General features: G+C 43.6%; 2 protein-coding genes across 6 annotated transcripts in view; one reads left to right on the top strand and one right to left on the bottom strand.

The window, feature by feature from the left end:
• Window positions 1-583: 583 nt before the first annotated feature.
• GSTZ1 (glutathione S-transferase zeta 1) lies at window positions 584-9,787 on the bottom strand. Of its 2 annotated transcripts, none has more exons than XM_030239754.2 (9): window positions 9,681-9,787; window positions 6,623-6,674; window positions 5,975-6,042; window positions 5,075-5,155; window positions 4,487-4,612; window positions 3,879-3,954; window positions 3,014-3,066; window positions 1,705-1,754; window positions 584-958 (listed from the first exon to the last, which is right to left on the bottom strand). In XM_030239754.2, the coding sequence occupies exons 1-9, from the start codon at window positions 9,699-9,701 to the stop codon at window positions 832-834; spliced, it is 654 nt and encodes a 217-aa protein (XP_030095614.1). In that variant the 5' UTR covers window positions 9,702-9,787; the 3' UTR covers window positions 584-831. The 2 variants fall into 2 exon arrangements, with proteins under 2 accessions (XP_030095614.1, XP_009100110.1); XM_009101862.4 differs by lacking the exon at window positions 9,681-9,787 and adding an exon at window positions 7,209-7,340.
• The window catches only part of POMT2 (protein O-mannosyltransferase 2), a 27,890-nt gene continuing 18,243 nt past the window's right edge, over window positions 9,779-19,425 (top strand). The window contains exons 1-8 of one of the 4 annotated variants that reach the window (XM_030239753.2): window positions 9,779-10,003; window positions 10,609-10,693; window positions 11,468-11,572; window positions 12,712-12,820; window positions 13,669-13,777; window positions 15,181-15,340; window positions 17,860-17,966; window positions 18,856-18,938. In XM_030239753.2, the coding sequence (XP_030095613.2) occupies window positions 9,804-10,003; window positions 10,609-10,693; window positions 11,468-11,572; window positions 12,712-12,820; window positions 13,669-13,777; window positions 15,181-15,340; window positions 17,860-17,966; window positions 18,856-18,938 (958 nt within the window). In that variant the 5' untranslated portion in view covers window positions 9,779-9,803. The other 3 variants (XM_050974830.1, XM_009101864.4, XM_050974831.1) reach the window with 3 other exon arrangements.

Raw genomic sequence — 19,425 nt, 5'->3', positions numbered from 1 at the left:
GTTAGGTTTCATTTGGGATGAGTGGAATGGTGTTTACTGCTGCTACTTTACAGTAAAAGTACAGGCATGATTCTGGTTTGGAGGGAATCTGGGGTGGGATTTCCTTTGGCAACAATCTTCAGCTGGAGGCTAGGAAACCACCTAGAGCAGTATCTGAGGATGGGAAAAAGAAGAGAACATAATTTTCATTGTAGGGGAGAGAGCTGGTTGTGCCTTGCTGTCTAAGGCACCATCACCTAGCCTTGCTCTAGGCAGACCTTTTATAAAATCCATGTGACTGCTCTTGTTATTGAAAAGGGGTGGTAGAGTTGCTGACTTGGCTCTTTCAAGACCCCAACAAGGGTTAAGGTATCTTGCATCAGAGACTAGATCTGATTGTTTATATCCATGGGGCTGATGACTGTGCTGTGGCTCTGAGGCAGCTCCAAGGATAAGCACACTCTGTGTACACTGATTTCCTGATGCTCTTTCTGTAGGTGGTAGAAAGAAGTAGCCTCTGTGGGGACTACAGAATTGGCTCAATGCCTCACAGTTGTTTGTGGCCACATTACCCAACCCAAAGCCATACAGAGGGAACTTCTGATCATTATGGATACTTCTGCTTTAATCTGTTTCATGGAGATAGACTGCATAAAAAAAAAAAATGTAGCTGCAGGTATTCCAGGACAGGCATAGCTCCTGTAAGTTATCCACACTTTCCTGGTCTTCTGTTCCACCCAGATGAAAGTGAAACAATAGTACTGAGGTTTCCTAGTGGCACTGAAGTCCTACTCAACCTGTAGGTGTTGTCTTTATCATGGCAGCTTTCTAGATGTAATGAGTAGAAGGGCTTCAGGCTCGCAGCTCTGCAGGAGTATCTGGCTGCCGGGAAGGGTGGCTAATTTTGAAGGCCTCTAACTCCAAGAGAGCTTTATTTATTCTGGATATTGTGGGATATGGACCCATGTCCACTTTGAATCTGTAAAAGAAAAAGAATTTGTGAAGTGCTATGAGTTGGAGAGCCAGTGCAGCAGTGAGCAGAAGTGCAGAGCAGTATGATAGGCCTGCCTAGTATGGGAGAATCTCACAGGCATTTACCCTTATAGAAAAGGTTCATCCTTGTAGGTTTACAAACAAATGCTAGAGAGATTAATCAGTGCCTGGAGAGGTTGTAAAGTCTCCTTCTCTAGAGATACTCAAAACCAAGCTGGATGCAATCCTGTGCCAATTCCTCTAACAGGGAAATTGGACTGGGTGACCTCCAGAATTCCCTTCCAACCCCAATGATTCTGTGATTGTGTGATTTTCACCACATTTTTATGCAATGTGCAGCACAAGGTAGGAAGACACTGCTTTTTCTGGAAATCATGCAGCCACAACTTGTATGGGTTTAAGGCTTTATTTAAAGTCTGATTAATCTTTTCCTCCTGTGTGCAGTATAAGAATAAAGCAAACAGGGACAGAGGACATGGCATGTGGGCAACCTCACCTTTTCTAAGGTCATAGATCAGATTTCCCCAGGGGCCTCTAAGAGGAGACCACAATTCATTACTTCCAAAAGAGACAGTATTTATGAAGTAGGAAAATTGTAGAGAGAAGAAACATAAGTGGATAGGGCAGGCAGAAGAGATACCTTCTGCTGCTCCTTATGCCTGTTAGAAAGTAAGCTCTGACACTTAGATAAGTAGGTGTGTTGAAGAATATCTCAAACTTAGCCTTAATTACCTTTCAGCATTGGCAACTTGAGGCACTAAACACAGATCAGCCATGGAAACCTGCAAATATAGCAGAGAAAAGAGGTTAGAATAACTCAGAGCCTGTCTCACTTCCCAGGGGTGGCAGACTTTGAGACCACAACAGAAATTATCAGCCAGTACAGTGGAGTTGTCATGATGATCTAATGATTTAATTCAGCATTAATACTACAGCAACAGTACAAGGAAAAGAACTTCATTGCAGTTACTAGGAGAAGCCATAAGCTTTTAGAGAGCTTTATATTTACCAGTGATCACTATGACCTCAAGGACATTGTGCTTCTATTGCAACTGCCTCTACGCAAACACATCTGCTGGCAAGTTGCAGAGGAAGGTGATGGAGGGAAAGGGGTGTTTGCATGGCTGGAAAAAGTTACATAAATTTGGCTTGTTTGCACTGCAGGAGTATCAAGCAGGTCCTGCCAGTATCAAGACTTGATATGTGATAGGGCCTCTGTACACAGACTCAGAGACTTGCAATCTGAAAGGAAGACTTAACAACAGTGCTGCTGGCTGCCTATCTGCACAGACAGAGGCAGCTGCTCCCACCCTGCTCCCCAGGTCACAAAGCCCTGGGTGCCTCTCAAAGCACATGTTGTTCTCCAACATTAGATCTTGTAAGTAGCCTTTGCCTATCAAGGGCTCCATAAGGCTGCTACTAGACAATCCTCTGCATCCCAGAATAATGCAGGAGCCTTCGTTTTTGGCAAGGCCTTTATAGGAAGGATCTTTTGCTTGGCAGCAGAACTAATAAATGGAAAAGGCCTGAGCTGCCTCTAGTTTGGTAAGGGTCAGAACAGCTTTTATGTGAGCTCTGTGAAATCTGTCCATGCTAAAACTGGATGATTAGAGCAGAAAAATACAAGTTGGTCAAAGGTTCCATAGAACAGAGCAAAGAACTGAACCCATTGAGCCAATTTTCTTAAGCTAAGCTTTGCCCCTATGACAGGACATGTCCAAATCCCATAAGATGAAATGCTGTATCATCTTTTTCCATATCCTCTAGTACCATCCAGATCCTAGATACAGCTGCAGAATCTGGCCACCAGCAGGTTATAGGCAGGGACAAGTAAACATCTCCATAACCCTCCGCCAGTCAGTAATGGCCTAAGTAGGATCCATGCAGCTGTTCTTTGTTATGGTGAAGGTACTGCATGTAATTGTAGGCACTGGATGGGGTTGTGCTCTTGTATCCTCAACTAATTTTCTTTTCTATTTTAGGGAAAGATACTGGGCTTTTCAGTCCTGCAATAGCACACAAGGCTCTCTCAGATACTTACTTCATCCCCCACACAGTAGCGTCCAGCAGTCTGCTGCAGAATCTGCTCCAGTGCTGTTAAGAGAGGTGGTACACTGGAATGAGGCATTGGAAAGTCAATTGAAAGGGACAAACACTTTCTTGACTGGGAATTATGTACAAGGGCATCTTAACCCCGAGCAAAGTATGAAAAAGGAGCATTTTGGGACAAAAACTAGAAGGAACAGAAATCTTAGTATAGTTATGGGAGTCTTTAGGGTCCTTCAGTTTTTTTTGGACCCAGGGTGATTTCAGCTGCTTTAGACAATGCACCTGAAATACTATGAGGATAATGTAGAAATATGTGATTGGGGAGGAGAAAAATGCAAAGGCTCAGTCAGTTTATGTCAGTCAGGAAGTGAAGATGGGCCTGTCATTGCAGCACATGGAGGAAAGGATTTTGAGGCAACCAAAAGCACTTTATTTCTCTCAAAAAGGCAAAGAAATACTCTGCTACTTGCTAGACTCTGTGGGAGTTTGCTATTAGGGGTTCAATTGCAAAAGCATATCTATCTATATATATGAAGAACTTTAGAAGTGCTGTGAGCCCTGGTGCTTCAGAATGAATTAACTGCTGCACTGTGAAGAATGGCACCAGGCTTCCCCTCTTCCATGTGCAGCAGTGGAAGTGTTCGATGCACATCTTTGCTCTGAGATCCTGGGGAGCTACCAGTCCTGGACAAGAAACTCTGGGCAGGAAGAGCACTGTCTCTGTCAGCAGGGCAGATCCCCAGCACACCAGCCTAGGAATATCTGTGGTTCTACTTGAAAAAGGCAAGTAGAATGCCAGCGGTGCAGCATTTTGTAAGGTCAGCCAAAATGCTGTTCATTTTGGATGTGGGACGTACCTTGAAAGCCAGATGTGATACAGTTCTGAGCCCATTCCATTTTTTTGTCCCCCATTTGTTTCAGGACACTCAGGTTCTGTGAAGGCAAAGCAAGCTCTAGATTAGATAACTACCACTGGCTGGGTCTTACCCACTGTGTCATCCAGTGGAGGAGAGGGGAGATGAGGAGTTGCCAAGGCTGAACCCCTGGCCTGAGTTCACTTGGTTGGGTCAGCCCTGACCTCACCTGCACTGAATCATGCACCCTGCTGTATCCTTCTCTTGGTACTACCCTTCTGTAACAGTTGCCAGGGTATCCCTTTGCCTCTTCCCTTTCAGCTGCTCAATTCTCTTCTTCCTAAAATGTCCTAGACTCAGCAGTACAACCATTTGGATTCAGCTCTTTCTGGAAAGAGCCCTGGGATGCTATAGGATTTGCTGTGTTGGAAATAATGTATTGGTGCCATTGGTATCTAGATCAGGCAGAGGTTAAGCAGATTTTATCTGCTAGCACACCAGTCTAAAATTCTGCCACCCGGTTGGCTGGCAACAATTTAAGGAGACTGAGAATTTCAGAGACAGAAATCCTTTCTGATTTTCTCACTTGTATGGATCTGACGCGGCAGTACCTGGAGTGGCTGAATGCCAGAGACAATGTGATCAGCGATCATTCTGACTTGGGCTCTCTTCTTTGGATCTTGGGGCAGGAGCCTGGGGTTAGGATGTGTCTCTTCTAGGTAATTAATTATAGCTAGCTGTAATGAACAAAGAGATAATGGGAGGTTATTGGACAGCCAAGGAAAACTTCACATCCTGGACACCTGGGAAAGGGGAGCTGATCCAAGAGAATTCAACAGATTTGAATGCAGTTTGTTACCAACCCAAAGAACTGAATAACCCCTCTGACATCTGCCTGTGACCTTGTCATTTGGTCCAGCTGTAATTTCAGGCAAACCATGGAACAGCCATCAAAGACAGACTACAAACTGCTTAGAGAAAGGTGGAGTTAGGAACCAAAGCAGAATTGAACTTAAATCCTTGGTAGTTTCACATCAGGGAATATGTGGTATTTCTGTTCCCAAGTGGGATCATAAATGCCACCTCTTTTCCAATGTATAGGTGAGAGCTCTGGGGAAAAAGATGGGACAAAGCCATCCCATCCAGATTGGGCAGCAGGCTGGAGTGAAAGGTCAAGTGGGTTGTGGCTCATGACTCACCGACTGAGAAAGGGTAATGCCATCAATTTTCAAGGCTGGGACTTGCTGCATTGGATTCAGTGCCTTGAATTCAGCAGAAAACTGTGGAAACAAACCTGAGATGACTCTACGGCAATAAGAAATTCTTCTTCCTTGTTTTCTTCTCCCAGAACTCAGTTACCAAATGTTTTTTTTCCTTCCACTTTTTTTTCTCTACCTTAATACTAATCTTTGCAGTAAATTATGCTGTACTGTTAGCCTACTGAGCTCTTACTGGGGTTCAGGGATCACTGCATCCTGGCCCAGACTACCTTATCTCTTGATAAAATACCACTGCAATGCCCAGTGGTACTGCATCAGTGCCACCATTACTGTCCCAGTTGTTCAACTCTGCCTTAGCCCATACCAGCTCACTGAACCAGTGGTACCACAAGGCGCACAACTCCCTCCTATGAACCCCCAAGGCCTCAGTGAAGATGTCTTTTGGCAACCCACCTCTTCCTTTTGCAGGCCCTTTGCAGCCCCCTGCAATATAATTTAGCATCTTTTGGACATCCCCTGTCCCTGCCTCCATGCATTTTCTGTTGCTAATTGAATGAGGCTGAATTTGTTTAAGTTGCGGGGCAGCTTCTTTGAGGTCTGTGCTCCAGATATATTCAGCTGCATCACGGTAAGCAGAACATCTTCAGCCTTATGGATTCAATCACAAATGTTTGAGAGAGGAAAAAGCCTCTAGTCTTCTGCAGTCATATTCTCCTCCTGTTTCATGTAGGGACTACTGGCTGAAAGCAGCTATTAATTACAAAGAAGTGGTGAGGAATTCAGTAACTTTGCCTATGAACTTTCTAATGCTAATCTCAAGTCTCCTAATGATCCCCAAGTTCAGTACCCTGGAGAGAGCAGTGGTATTTTTATCCTTACCTGCTGTCCTCCATCCTTAATGAGGTTCACTGGGACCAGGTCATAGGAAATTCCTTTCAGAGCCAGTGCTAGGGAGAGCAGAGTGTACAGCTTCAGACAGCTACACTGGGACCAGTTTCATTGGTAATGGGTTCAGGAAAATGTTAGCATCTGCATTTGGAAAAACGACCTATCCCTCAAGGAGGTGGCCTGAGTCCACTGAGAAAGACAGTGCTCTGGCAAATGAAGGACCAAAGTACTAAAGACCAGTCCTGGCAAAACCACTGCATTTTTCAAAATAAGCTTTGCAACTCTTTGCAGCACAGCCTTTCCTGATTCAGCTTATAGAGGGCAGAACCATGTGCTCACCTTTAAAACCTTTCTGTCTCAGTATAAGTAGGGACCATTCCCAGCCCTGCTTAGGTCTCATGACCTGGGCAGGCCAGAGTCTGAGGTAGTATCATGAAGTCATCTTATCTGTTCCCCTCTATTCCACCTGCTCCAGGTAAGATGCTGTCTTTCCCCTCCCTCCCCATGGGGAGATGCCTCACTGTTCCAGGCTCATGTTTGCTGACCTCTCTGTTAATAAGTGATTGATTAATTGGGTTAGTGAGGGAAGGATACTGCAATATTGAGACAAAAAAAAGAGAGATGAACACTGAATCTTACCAATTCGCACTCTCCAAGAACAGGAACTTCGGAAATAGCTGTAAAGTACTGGCTGAGAAAAGAAAGATAAAAGGGTTATATGCTGGGAGCACCAGAATATTGAATGTAAGGAAAAGAATGCATGATCAGAGGGTATTTTGGGAACCCTAAGACAGGGGAAAGCAATGTTTGGAGGTGAGAGGGCTCCTCTCTGAAAGTAACTTTTCCTGATTTGGGCATACAGGTAGCATCACTGTCTCTCATAATAGACTTCTCATTATCTGGTTGCACCTGATGTTTCCAGCAATGCACAAATGATCTTGAAATTATTCCCTATAAAGCCTCCCTCTTTGTCCCTATTCAATATTGCTAACTTCTATCCCATCTTGGATTTCTGCAACAATTTCTGTACTGATTGTGCCAAGCACCTGAGTATTTGTATGATATGAAACAGCTTTTCCAGCCATGCAGAGAAAAGTCAAGATTTCTTTCCAAACCAAAAGAGCTTGTTTGAGATGAAAGCCCCGAAGACAGACAATTCATCTCTACCTGAACTATAACACTAAGGCAGCCTTCCCAAATGCTTCCACCCTGTCCAAACTCTCACCTTTTCAGATGCCATGGTAAGTGTGTGCAGTTGTCTCCACAAAATAAAAACAACCTCTGTGTTTTCCCTTTTAACTCAGCTGGTATGGGGAAAGGTTTCTCTCCTAAAACCAATGAGGAAAGGACTTTGCCCCTCCAGTCTGTGCCCAGGAAACAAAAACCAGCCAATCAGATTCAATCCTGAGTCACTGCAGTCACCCTCTCCCAGCCCTGATATCAAAACCATTAACAAGATTTAAGCTTGGAAGCGCATTTGGGAACCATTCTTCTTTCCATAGCTTTTCATCCAGACACAAAAAGGTGTCTGGAGTGCCTCCCAGGCTGTCACCAGTTGCCAATGCAGAAATCTAATCCTGGAGAAAAAAAAATTAAAACCAAAGCTGCATGCAGAGTTTATTTTTCACTAGGGAATGACTGCTAGCTCTGGGAATGGGCTGCCTTTGCAGGAATATTCCATAGTGAGCTCCTGTAGCTCCCCTCCCACCAGTATTGGCCAGTACAGGGCATTTTCTACATTGCAGGTATGGGAAAAGCTGCTACTCTGCTCTCAGACCAACTCAGTGTAAAATAAAAGATTGCACTTTTTTGGTGTGTCAGAGCCTTTTCTTTCCACACAGGAAATTGGTACCCGTGTATGTCTCTAAATAAACCTGTAATCTTGCTTACACAGATCCCGTTGGATGCCATAGATCTCTCTGTGTCTCTACCCTCCCAAAATGCATAAAAGTTTTTCCAGAGACTTATCAGCAAGACAAAAGAATGCAGGGATATGCTCAATTATAGTCTCTCAACAAAAAACCAGAGACACTGGTGATCTCTGTGCTCCAGTCCTCTTTATAAACTTCATGCTTCTCTTACAGTTTTGATTGGCTCAAATAACTTCAAATGAGGTATGTCTTTGACCAAATTACTCAGATTTATAAGTGAGGAGGAAAGAGATGGAATGTACTGGTAACACTTTAGTGGATAAAGTATTTACTGATTTTCTTAAATTCTCCTGGGATCAGGGCATTAGAAATATCAGCTATGTTCATTTTTCAAATGTCTAGCCTGATGAGTTTCAGGGAAAGAAACAGAAACTGTGGCTTCAAAAGAGAAAATAGACCAGTAATGAGATACTAATTTTACTTGCTTTTCCTGAGGACCTTGCTAATGATTTTTTGGCTCAGAAATTCATGTCCTTCACTATGTCTGTTTTGGATTCTGGCCTCTCAGCCAGCAGAGACATTTCTCCTGATCCTCTCTGCAGTTCTTTTTTGGTTTTACAGTCTGTGCTATCATTTGGAATAAACTGTGCTATGCTAATTGCCTTGGTCTATAATTTCAAGGCCCTGGGGATTTCACCAAAAAGAACATGTAAACCAATGCATTATTCAGCTGGGAACTATCTCCAGAGGCTGGGGCATGGATTGATCTCTTGAGTTCATGCTGTTTTGCTCCTAGCAGCAGGGCAGATCCCCGGCAAAAATAATCAGCTAAGTAAAGACTAGAGACAACAGAAATGTTTTGTCCTTAGTGGATAGATCCCAGAGTGACACTGTGTCTTCCTCAGAGGAAATGCTGAGTATGGCCCAGGGAAGTCTCAGGAAAGAAATTTCTACATTTACAACCCTGTGGGATAAAATCCCCAAACGCTGCAGTTTAGACTGGTTGGAGCTGGGATGATAGCAGGAGGACAGGATTTGCTTGATGTCTACTGAGAGCTCTAGTTTGGTTCTGTTTTCATTTCTGGCAATCAGTGAGGAAAGTTTAGGCTTAAATAGCAGTCCAGAGTAAACATTTGGGAAACACACTTCTCTGTTGTGTAAGGTAGAAGAAACACCCCAAACTTTGTATGTTGACCTCTTAGGTTCTCTGTCTTCTTCAGAGTAGTACGGTCTACTCCGGATCCCACCTCTTTCCAGGTGATATACGGGATGCCCTTGGAAAGGCCCAATCTCACCTTTCCTGAGACCCATCAAGCCCAGCAGCCTGCACACACACACGGCTCCTTGGGGGCTGCCGTAGGGAACACCGCGGTGCCTGAAAGGCACAGCTTGTACTCTGCTGCGTTCAAATGTAAGGCAGAAAGAACAGATTTGCTCCTAAATTCTCATTATCTCTTAGGCAGGACTTGGTGTGAACAGTGCACGCGAATAAAATATGGTAAGTAAGCAGCACCGCTAAAAGCATTAGCACACTAAAGCATTTTATTTAGCACGCGTTTAAATTCCTTGCTTTCCACTGCGACAGAGACACGGGCGCAGGCCGGGGCAGAGAGGCGCGGTCCTCCCGGGACCCGCCATCCCGGCCTTCCCGGGGTGCCGGGGCACCAGAAGCCACAGCCGGCGACAAGGCCGAACCGAGCGAGGCCCGCTCAGGCCGAAGGCGGAGAGCCGCCGCCCCAAGCCCCGCTCCCACCGGCCGTGGCGCCGCCATCGCCACCCGCTTCCCTCCCGCCCCGCGGGGAGAGCGCGGAGCCAGCGCCGCGTACCTTGGCGGCGGCGGCGCTCATCGCCGTCCCGGCCTCCGTTCAGGGCTCGGCGGCTGCCGGCACCGCATCGCCAGGACTGCATCCCCCGGCGTGCCCCGCGCCCCGCCCGCACTCCGGCCCAGGATGCGCCGCGCCCGGCGCGGTGCAGCGCGCGGCGGGTGCCCGCGGATGCCGCCGCGCCAGCGGGAGCCCCGCCGGGGGCTGGGGGGGCCGGCGCGTCCCGCCGCCCCGCCCGCCGCCACCCGCCCGGCCGCCCTGGCCCTCATCACCCTCCTCAGCTTCGCCTCCCGCTTCCACCGCCTGCGGGAGCCGCCGCACGTATGGTACGGGCCGGGGCGGGGCGTGCGCCGCTGCGGCCGGGCACTGCTCGGGCTCCGCGGTGCGCGTGGGTGCGCGTCCGCCTTCTCCCGGCACAGCAGTTGCGACTGCACCCTGGATCCCGGCCCGCCTTGGGAGGGATCCCTGTTTATACCCGGCAGGTGGGGGACGGGACATGGCAGTGAGGGCCACAAGGAAGTGCTGCGTTCTCCGGCCAGCCTGGCCCGGCCCCTGCGCCCTCCCCGCTGCTCTCGGGCCGTGCTGCAGGGTGGGCACCGGGCCCCGGGGAGGGCGTGTTGGGGATCTTTGTGCAACAAGCCGACTTTTTAACCTCGCTAAGGTCAATTCGGAATCAAAAGGGCAAACCAGAGGTTTTGCAGTTATAATACACAACTCTTTAAAAAAAAAAGGACCTTTTCTAGTGGCTGCAGTGCTCTCCACGATTTCCCACTGAGTGTAACACATTGTCTCATGTAGAATGTATGACAGTAACCCTCAAAACTATAAAAAGCATAAGTAAAAAGATCTTACTGGATTTTTTTTTAACTCTCTTCAGCATTGTAGCAGATTGGTTATTGTGGTTTGTGTTTTGTTGCTGTGTTTTTTCCAGTTGGGATGAAACTCATTTTGGGAAGATGGGAAGTTACTACATTAATCGGACCTTCTTCTTTGATGTCCATCCCCCTTTGGGGAAGGTAAACTGCTTTTCTGTTGCAAATTTCAGAAGCCACAGGAGTGGACCAATACAAGTCTGCCTTCTGGCCAAAGGATGTGGTGAACAACAAAGTTCTTCCTAACTGCTGTTGTTGACACCACAACAATTTGCATTCTGTGTCCAGAGCCTCAACTTGCAACATTTTGTCTTCACAAAAAATGCTTCAAATATAAGAAAACCAAACAGTATTGCATGTTGGGTTTTTGAAAGGCTTGACATGAAAGAACAGTGTGACACTTGGAGGGCATATGTAATAGAAGCCTACATTTTAAAGGAAGCAAACCGTTCCTAGTAATTTTAGCAAATGAGATGCCTGCCACAAATGACCCTCAGAGCACTGATTTCCTGTTCTGTAAATGAACTTGTTTTAGCAACAGTGTGTAGTGTGTGTAGTGTGGATGAAGGTGCATCCTCCTGCCTTGTCAAGGTTATCTTCCTTTCAGATTGGGTCTCCTGAAACTAAAGGGATAGGGAGCTGTGGGAGACTCTACAGAATTCTCTCTGCTCAATTCCACACTTGTTATTTTTCTTGAGCTTGCATCAGCCTTATAGTATCTTGCAAAAATAATTCTGATTTTGCCTTTAGACAAAGGGTAGTATGTACATATATGATATCTCTTTTTTGGATGATGTGTCTGAATTATTTGTCTTCTAAATCAGTGTGGCTTCTGTAGAAATCTTACCTGCTGCTAGCCTGGGTACTTTTTCCTCCAGTGTGATTTTCCTGACCAGTTTTTTCACATTTTCTCTTCAGATGCTGATTGGACTGGCTGGCTACCTTAGTGGATATGATGGTACATTTCCTTTCCAAAAGCCAGGGGATCGATATGAGCAGCACAACTATGTAGGGATGAGAGGGGTAAGGCTCTGCTGTCAAGCAGGTTAGCTTTCCTGTGCCTTTCAATACAGAGTGCTCCATCTTAGGAGCAGCTCTTCTTGATCAGATCAGAGGTCTGTTTAGCCTTGTGCCTTGTCTTTAAGCTGTTTTGAAAAGTGTCAGTGGTTCTATTGTGAATAAGTCTTAATGTGTGTCTGTGAGAGGCCAGGTAAGAAATTAAGGTGAAAACTGAGGTCAGCTCTTCCTGCTAATTAGTGAGACGATCCTGCTGCATGGGATGGATACCTTGCCTTCTCTGCAAAGCAAACATTGCTGAGTTTGAGCTTCTCTCCATTGTGCCTGGCTAGTTGCCTGGGGAGCCAAGGGTATCAAAAAGCTAGGATCATCTACTGTCACTTTGCCACCACTGGTGACACTAAGCTGAGTACGCTGATGGGGCCTAGGACAGCAGGGCAGAATTCAGAGTTGTATTTGATCTGAAACCCTGGCTCTACTGCTCTTTAGGCAGATGAAGAGCCATATAACTGACAGCAGATAAGTCAAAAGGAGAACAGTGGCCAATTTCTACTATCTAGAAAGAAAACTAAAAACTGGGAAGGCATGTTTTCTTCGTTTACTTTTCAGAAGTTCATGGTTTTAGATTTCCCTGAGCCAAAGGTGGGAGAGGGGCTAGAAACAGACATTAAAGATAATAAATTCTACTGGGGTCTTGTTTTCTTTTGTTTTGATTTTTTCTCTCTCTCCTCCAACTATCCTTGGTCTCATTTGTGTAGGAGAGGGGAATCTGTTCTGCTAAAGATATAAGGTGCAAGTGTATTTTGTTCTTAACTTTCATAATCTAGTACCTTGTTAAAAAAAGGCTGAGTGTAGTGGATATGTAGTGCACCTACTTGATGCATCCATTTATAAATATCTGGTGTAGTCTAGCAAGAGTGTGACTGGCTGTTGTTACTGACACCACTGCAGAACAGAGTAAGCCTCTGTCCTCTGAGCAGTGTCTCTGTTCAGTTGGCTTTTGTCCGATGTTCTTTGCGACTCGGTTCAGCTGCTGCAACACCTCCTGTTGTAGGTATGGAAGATGAAGGGAAGGAAAGGAAAAGGTGTGAGCTCTTGTCCATCGTGGGTGGGGTTATAAGTTTTGCCATGATCTTTTCCTGCAGTTTTGTGCGTTTCTTGGCTCCTGCCTGGTTCCTTTTGCCTACCTCACAGTGTTGGAACTGTCAAAGTCACTGCCAGCAGCCTTACTCACGGCTTTCATCCTTATTTTTGGTAGGTGTTCCTGCTACAGCAAAATTGAGTATTTCAATTGTTCAAATAATTTAATTTCTGTATTACTATGTGTTACCTAACCAAGGGATATTTGGGTTAATGACAGACTTTCTCAAAAGCGAAGTAATTCCTTTTTTTTTTAATGTATGGGGCTTTTTACTTGATGGTCCCCTTAAGAACTTTGCAGTTTTGTTTAGTTCATAGGTACTTCTATTATTTGCATAACCACAGTATTGGGTTAGATTGCACCTTAATTTTAAAATTTTTTATAAGGTGGGTGGTCAGGAATTATTTTGCCCACAAGTGAAATATTGATGTTTCCTGTATGAATTATCGAGAACTTTAACAGCCCCTGCATTACTTTAGAAGATTTCACGATAAGAAATTAATAAAGTTCCTTCTTGAATTGAGCCAAGTGGAGAAATTTACCAAAATTGGAGTTTTGTAAGGACACACGGGTATTGAGAAATGGAAACTTAAAATATCAATATTCATTTTTTATAGTACCATTGGAAAGATGACTTCTCCTCTGGCATTGTGGTGGTACCTTAGGTAGATAATTGCTGGCTGTGATCCTCTCCATCTGAATACGTTGCCTGCACTTTCCAAATGGTGTTTTGCAGATACTGCTGTACTGCCTTTTATTCTTGTATTTTTTTTAATTTTTGTTTTGTTGGGTTTTTTCCTTTGTTATCCAGGTAGAAGATTAAATGTTATGTTCTCCTTCTGTTTGTAAAATTTCCTGCCTTCTTCTTATCTTGACTACACTGGGGAAGCTGAATTCCCACAATCATAGATTCACTTTGGAACTGCAAGTCTTTCTGACACTGCTGTGTGCCTCTTTGCAGATACAGGCTGTATTACATTGTCCCAATATATTCTGCTGGATCCCATTCTAATGTTCTTTCTCATGGGAGCTGTTCTGAGTATGGTGAAATGTAACAGCTGTGCAGACAGGTAAGATAAGAATGATAATTTTGTTAAAATATAGATATTTAACTTTCACACAATTAAAGTAATGTTTGTAATTGGTGATGTGTGAATGGCTGAAATGAGATTATTTCAGGAAATTTGAAGCTGAAAATGACTTTTAGTAGTAGGGAGAAATTTTTACTCTGAGGGTCTGTGTAGTTAGGGAGAAAATATTGTGCCTGGAGTACACCAATTTACCTGTGACTGTAAGCACCTTTAAAAATCCTGCTGTCTGAGGTAAACAGTGTAATTTGTTTGGTTTAGAGAAATGGCTACAAAAACTTAGAGGGAATATAGCCAGGATGATTCTGAATAGAGTAGTCAAGTTGCTAAGGATGTTTGCTATAGACCCATCCAGAGAGGGTGGTGGTTTATAGGTGTTGGGATGTGTCAGAAGGCTTCTTTGTGGCTGGGCTACACAAAGTAGTTTCTTTGAAATGCATCCCAAATTCAAAGACATAAAAAGTTGAAATTCTGTATTATATATGAGCAGTTTTTATTTCATGAAACATTCAAGAGCTGATCGTATCAATCTTAGTGTGTCTGCAGTTTGTGTGGCTGAAATGCAGCCTGCAGCATCATGTACAACTGTCCAAGGGCATCCTTATCTACAGCACATTCCCCAGGGAATGCAAGCACTAAATTACAGGGCAGTGCTTGATCAGCTGTGCCTTGACCTGAATTTATTTTTCATATCTTGGAACTAATCCCATTGAACTAATCCAAATTAAAAGCCAACTCTAGCTATCATGTTGCTTAGCAGGTCATGGGGATTTTGTCTAGTTGAAATAGAAGCATCAGGGCATTAGGAATCAGAAGGAAATAGGTTTTGAATTCTGCTGTCATTTTTTCTCATCTCTTTTCTATGGTTCAATTTTATAATTTGTTTGCTTTTTGCTGCAGCTTTTGTTTGTGTTTTGGATAGATGTTTTCCGCTAAGGCTTTCTTGCTTTAGTGCAGGTGGCTGCTCTTGGCCTCTTGTTCTTCCCCATGTCTTTAAATTTCTGAGAGAAGTAAATTTGCACTTCATGGAGCAAAATTCTTGTTTCTGTTTTCAGAACTTTCATGTAGTCAGACTTTCTTCACACTAGTATTTTAGCTTATACCTGCTGTCTATGTTTCCATCCTTGAATGGGAGATCTAGGGCTGCCCCTGGCTTAAGTGTACCTGAAGCCTGTATCAAGGCTTCACAAGCCTGTATCTGAAACCAGTATCCTTGTGTGATTTTAAACTAAATGAAAAACTTGTTTTTCCACTTCTTATGGGTTCCTGAGAAGATGGACTGTAATTTTGTGGGGTAACTGATCTGTTACTTATTTTTGTGAAAATAGGCTGCCCATTCACGTAGCTGTCATTTTATTTATTGACTTGCTCTACTGGTCCTGCAGGCCATTTTCTGCCTCCTGGTGGTTCTGGCTGAGTCTGACTGGTGTGAGCCTTGCTGGAGCAATGGGGGTAAAATTTGTTGGCCTTTTTGTAGTCCTCTTGGTTGGCTTGAACACAATCTATGACCTATGGGACTTGCTGGGGAACCTCAGCCTGTCACTGGTGAGTTTCAAAGGCTTTTCTTTAAGTGTTTCTTTGTATTGTTTGCTTTGTAATTTTCCTAGTGTTTGACAGCCCTGCAAGTACCCAAACAGAGGTACTCTGTCTGGAGCAGAGAGGGGCATCTGATATGGTGATGAAAAAAGGAGATTAGGGTGATAATGAGAAAATTATTGCCACACTTTTGAAAAAAACCAAACATATTAGCAGGACATAATAGTATACAAGCACAGCAGAAAGATTGTTACTTTTTCCTGAGAGAAACTGTTAACCATTCCAGTTGGCTACATTTTCAGTCTAAGCTAAAATGCTCATTGGGAATGGCTTTACAGTGGCCCAAAGCAAGTTGTCCAGCACTGTTACCTGACCTTCCAAGGAGTATGTGCTACCTTAGTTTGCATAAGCCGTGTGAGTTCAGGCTCTGCTTCCTGAGAGTAAGGGGGCAGAGGCTGCATAGCAGGAGCATCACGAGTCATAGAAATGCTCTACAACCTGCAATATCCATAGCCAGTTAGAGGATGAAGACAGCCATAGCCTGCTGGATTTCTCACACATTTAGTTCTTCTATGCTTTAAAAAAATTGCTAGTGGATTGGAGTGTTCTTGTCTAATATATTGCATTTTATGTTTGCGAAGTGTGAAATCTGCCATTTGGAGAAACGCCTTGATGTACCATTTGCTGTCTTGCAACCAGCAGGAAGACAAATTCTTCAGTCATATCTTCTAAAAGGTGTTCAGTTCTCCTCTTGTCTCAGCTTCTTTTGAAGCTTGAAAATTCTGGTTTTTTTCCCTTACTGTTTTTGTCTTGTTTGTTCTATAAACAGTGGGAGCATGAGGGGGACTTTTTCTATTCCTTCTGTGTGATTTGTTTTCTTTGATTAATGTGAATCAGTATGGGCTGCAAAGATTCAGTGTTCCAACTCCAGAGAAACACTTCTTGAGCAAAGTCAGTTAATTGCATTTGAAATAGAACAAATCCATCATGTCTAAGCTTTGTGCCAGCAGACAGCTGCACAATGATTTCATTTGTGCTGCCGGCAGCAAAGGCAGCAAACCCCCGAGTGTTAAAATACGTAAAAAAATTTACTCCAGAAGGTAGATGCTTTCTGAATAGCTATTTGGCAACCTTGGTGCTTGAGAAGAGGGAAAAAAAAAGGTGAGGATTAATCTCCTGAAAGCCTGAATAACTTACCTCTGCATTTGTTAGGAAGCTACTCATGATTATTTACATGCAATGTTTTGGAGACTAACTTGACTTCTAGAATTCTCAGCTTGTGTTGATCCATTGTTCTGGTTTGCTCACTGCTGTCTTTCACATGCACTTTCTTTTCTCTGACTTTGCATTGAAGTCTTTAGTTAAAGAAAACCATTTCATGAAAATTGAACCATATTGAGGTTTTTCTGAGTAGGGAACTGGAGGGTAGTTCATGCCTCTCCACTGCCTATATTTGGTTATGTATCATCAATCAGCATTAGATTCTAAGTGTCCAGTGGTTATTAAGTGTTCTGCTGAAGTACTTGAACTGACCAGCTATTTCCTTTGTTGACTTCACTGAATTTTGCAATGTGTTCAACTTTTTCCATTCTTTCTGAATTAATTGGTTCTAGTACTAAAGGATGATTAGCTTAATGATTATGATAGGTATCATGTTAAAGAATATGTAGAATAGCAAGTGCATCTCCTTTCATCTACTTTGAAGTTATTGTGGCCATTTAGCAAAAAGTTTTTGCTATTTAATTTTTTTCTTCTTCCACAGCTATTTATTATCCACCCTCTATTTTACATTGTTTACTCTACTACCAGCAGTGTCAGTAGGATGTGAAAATGTAATAGCTTCTTTAGCATTTGTTTGCAAAACACATTTTCAATTCATTGAAATACAATATTTTATTTTCATTTTGGGACATCTGAAGAACTGGTTTTGCTGCTGACTTTTCTGTAGCTTCTGACTGAGCAGCACTAGAAGTTGCAGTGTGAGAGCATCCTTGCTAAGCAAGGTGATTTCTGTAAGTGAAGCATATCTAGATCCCCAGGATGTCCTGGTTACATTCACATTTGCATAGACTAACTGGGGGAACAAATTTTCATTTTCTCCCTTGCTTAGCTTTGGTAGTTACTATTTTGGGAGCAATCTCTTTGCTAGGATTTTGGGTCAAGATGTATACTACTGATAAACAAGTTAAGGTCTTTGCTCTCAAAGTATTTTCAATGGTGGCTGCCCAACCTCCTTTGCCAAAGTTAGGGATGCTCAGCACTTTGGAGCACTAAACTTTCCTATTGCCTATTTTTGTCTTTTTTCCCATGACCCTAAAATTTGGAGGTGCCATAGCTCCAGCTTTTGGAGATGCACAGCAAGGTCTGCCTCAGCTTTTACCTCTCTCTGGGCCTTTCTGAGGTAATTCTACAACCTGGTGTGCTTTCTTGCACAGCAAGCTCCAGCCATAGGACTGCTGCTCAGAGTCTTGTGAAATCAGGAGTGAAGTTGTTCCTGCAGTGTTTGATCCAGCTTGTGTTTGTTACAGGTCATGTTTGGGAAGCATTTACTGGCTCGTGTACTCTGCCTCATCGTCCTCCCACTTGCCCTCTACACGGCTATGTTTGCTGTTCATTTTGCAGTGTTAAATAGAAGGTATTTCACAATGTTTTCTTCAGAAGAATTACTTGTCTTTGCTTGTCTGTTAGTTATATAGTAGTCCACTTTCAGTGTCAGAAGCACAGCCACAAGCTGTGTCTCTTTGTTTAATTCCCTTCCCCAATTCTCTGGCCAAGCTGGCAGTGAAATTGAATTTGAGCTTGAGACTTTCTGAAATGGCAAGCAAGTAACCTAACAAAACCTCCTGTCTCATTTTTTTCCTCTTCTCCTTCTGGGACCTGAAAATGTCTCAACTCCATTCTTTGTCTTTTTGTAATTAAAAAGTCATTGCATTCCTGAAAAATTGTGATGATTAAAAGTCTGAGTGTGCTTGAAGGGAGGGCTCTTTCCTAAATGCTTGCAACCAAGGGATGCTTTTTACAAGGCAAGAGCTAGCAAAATGGCCGTGTTTTCCATATGCCAGCATTAAAAAATGAGGTGAATAAGGATTTCACTGTAGAAAAAGAATAGAAAAATAAATCTGTTATTTTTCAGTTAAAGTCTCCTGGTCTTACCACTAACCTCTTAGCAGAAGTAAGACTACAGGTGTCACAGAGAAAGGCTTTGTTATATCTGTCCTGACAGCGGGTCAGTATATTTGTTGTAAGAACACCCCCAAAGACAGTTCTGATGTTTTGTGCAGTGCCAGCATGTACATGTGACCTCAAGTCCTTGCAGCGCTGGACAATTTCCTGCAAGAGTGTCTCTATCTGCTGTGATTCACAACATTAGAGAAGTGTGCCTCTTAAGGGAACTGCACTCACCTTCTTCAGATGCCCAGTTTGGTCTTATAATTTTTCTTCTGTAAAAACTTGGTAATGCATGACAAGATTTGTATGTTGCTTAGTGAGACCTTGAATGTCATATTCTTTGCTGTCTTTTGTAGTGGTCCTGGGGATGGTTTCTTCAGTTCAGCATTTCAATCTCAGCTGATTGGGAACAATCTTCATAATGTCTCCGTTCCAGAGCGTGAGTGTCCACATGAATAAAGCACTCTGATTGTTGTCAGTGTACATGAGAACTTAAATAGAAACAGTGTCCCTGTGACTCAGTGCAGAGCAGTGTGAATTGTGCCTTCCATGGTCAAGGTCAGATCCATGCTCTTCCTCTGTGCAGTTTTATGTATTGACAGAAAGAAAAAGGCTGCAAATACCACCATGTTCAGTGCATGGTCACTAGTGTTTCATCATATTCCATCTAGAGGGAAAGATGCCTTTTGACTTGTGTGCATGCATCTTGTTATTCTTTGGTTCTGTATGGCTTGAAACAACAAAAAGATGTTTTTCCTGTTCACCTTAGATTTGTAGGTGTTCAGATGTGGGATTTGTTTCCAAAATATGTGTAAATGGAAACTGTCAGCCTTTGTGACACAGCATGCCACTGGTCCAGCTGTGTTATATTCAGAATGCATCTAAATTTAGCAAAAAGAAGGCTCTGTGGTTGTTCCTTAATCCTC

The sequence above is a fragment of the Serinus canaria genome, chromosome 5 (genome assembly GCF_022539315.1).
Source record: "Serinus canaria isolate serCan28SL12 chromosome 5, serCan2020, whole genome shotgun sequence".
Classification (NCBI taxonomy): Eukaryota; Metazoa; Chordata; class Aves; order Passeriformes; family Fringillidae; genus Serinus; species Serinus canaria.
The sequence above is the reverse complement of the archived record's forward strand: the minus strand, read 5'-3'. Positions and strand labels throughout refer to the sequence as shown.

Coding starts and splice junctions, on each gene's coding strand:
- GSTZ1 (XM_030239754.2), bottom strand. CDS start 9,701: ATGAGCGCCGCCGCCGCCAAG. Junction 5,156..5,974: donor TTAAGGATGGAGGACAGCAG/GTAAGGATAAAA, acceptor TTGTTTCCACAG/TTTTCTGCTGAATTCAAGGC. Junction 959..1,704: donor CAAGTTGCCAATGCTGAAAG/GTAATTAAGGCT, acceptor TTTCTTTTACAG/ATTCAAAGTGGACATGGGTC.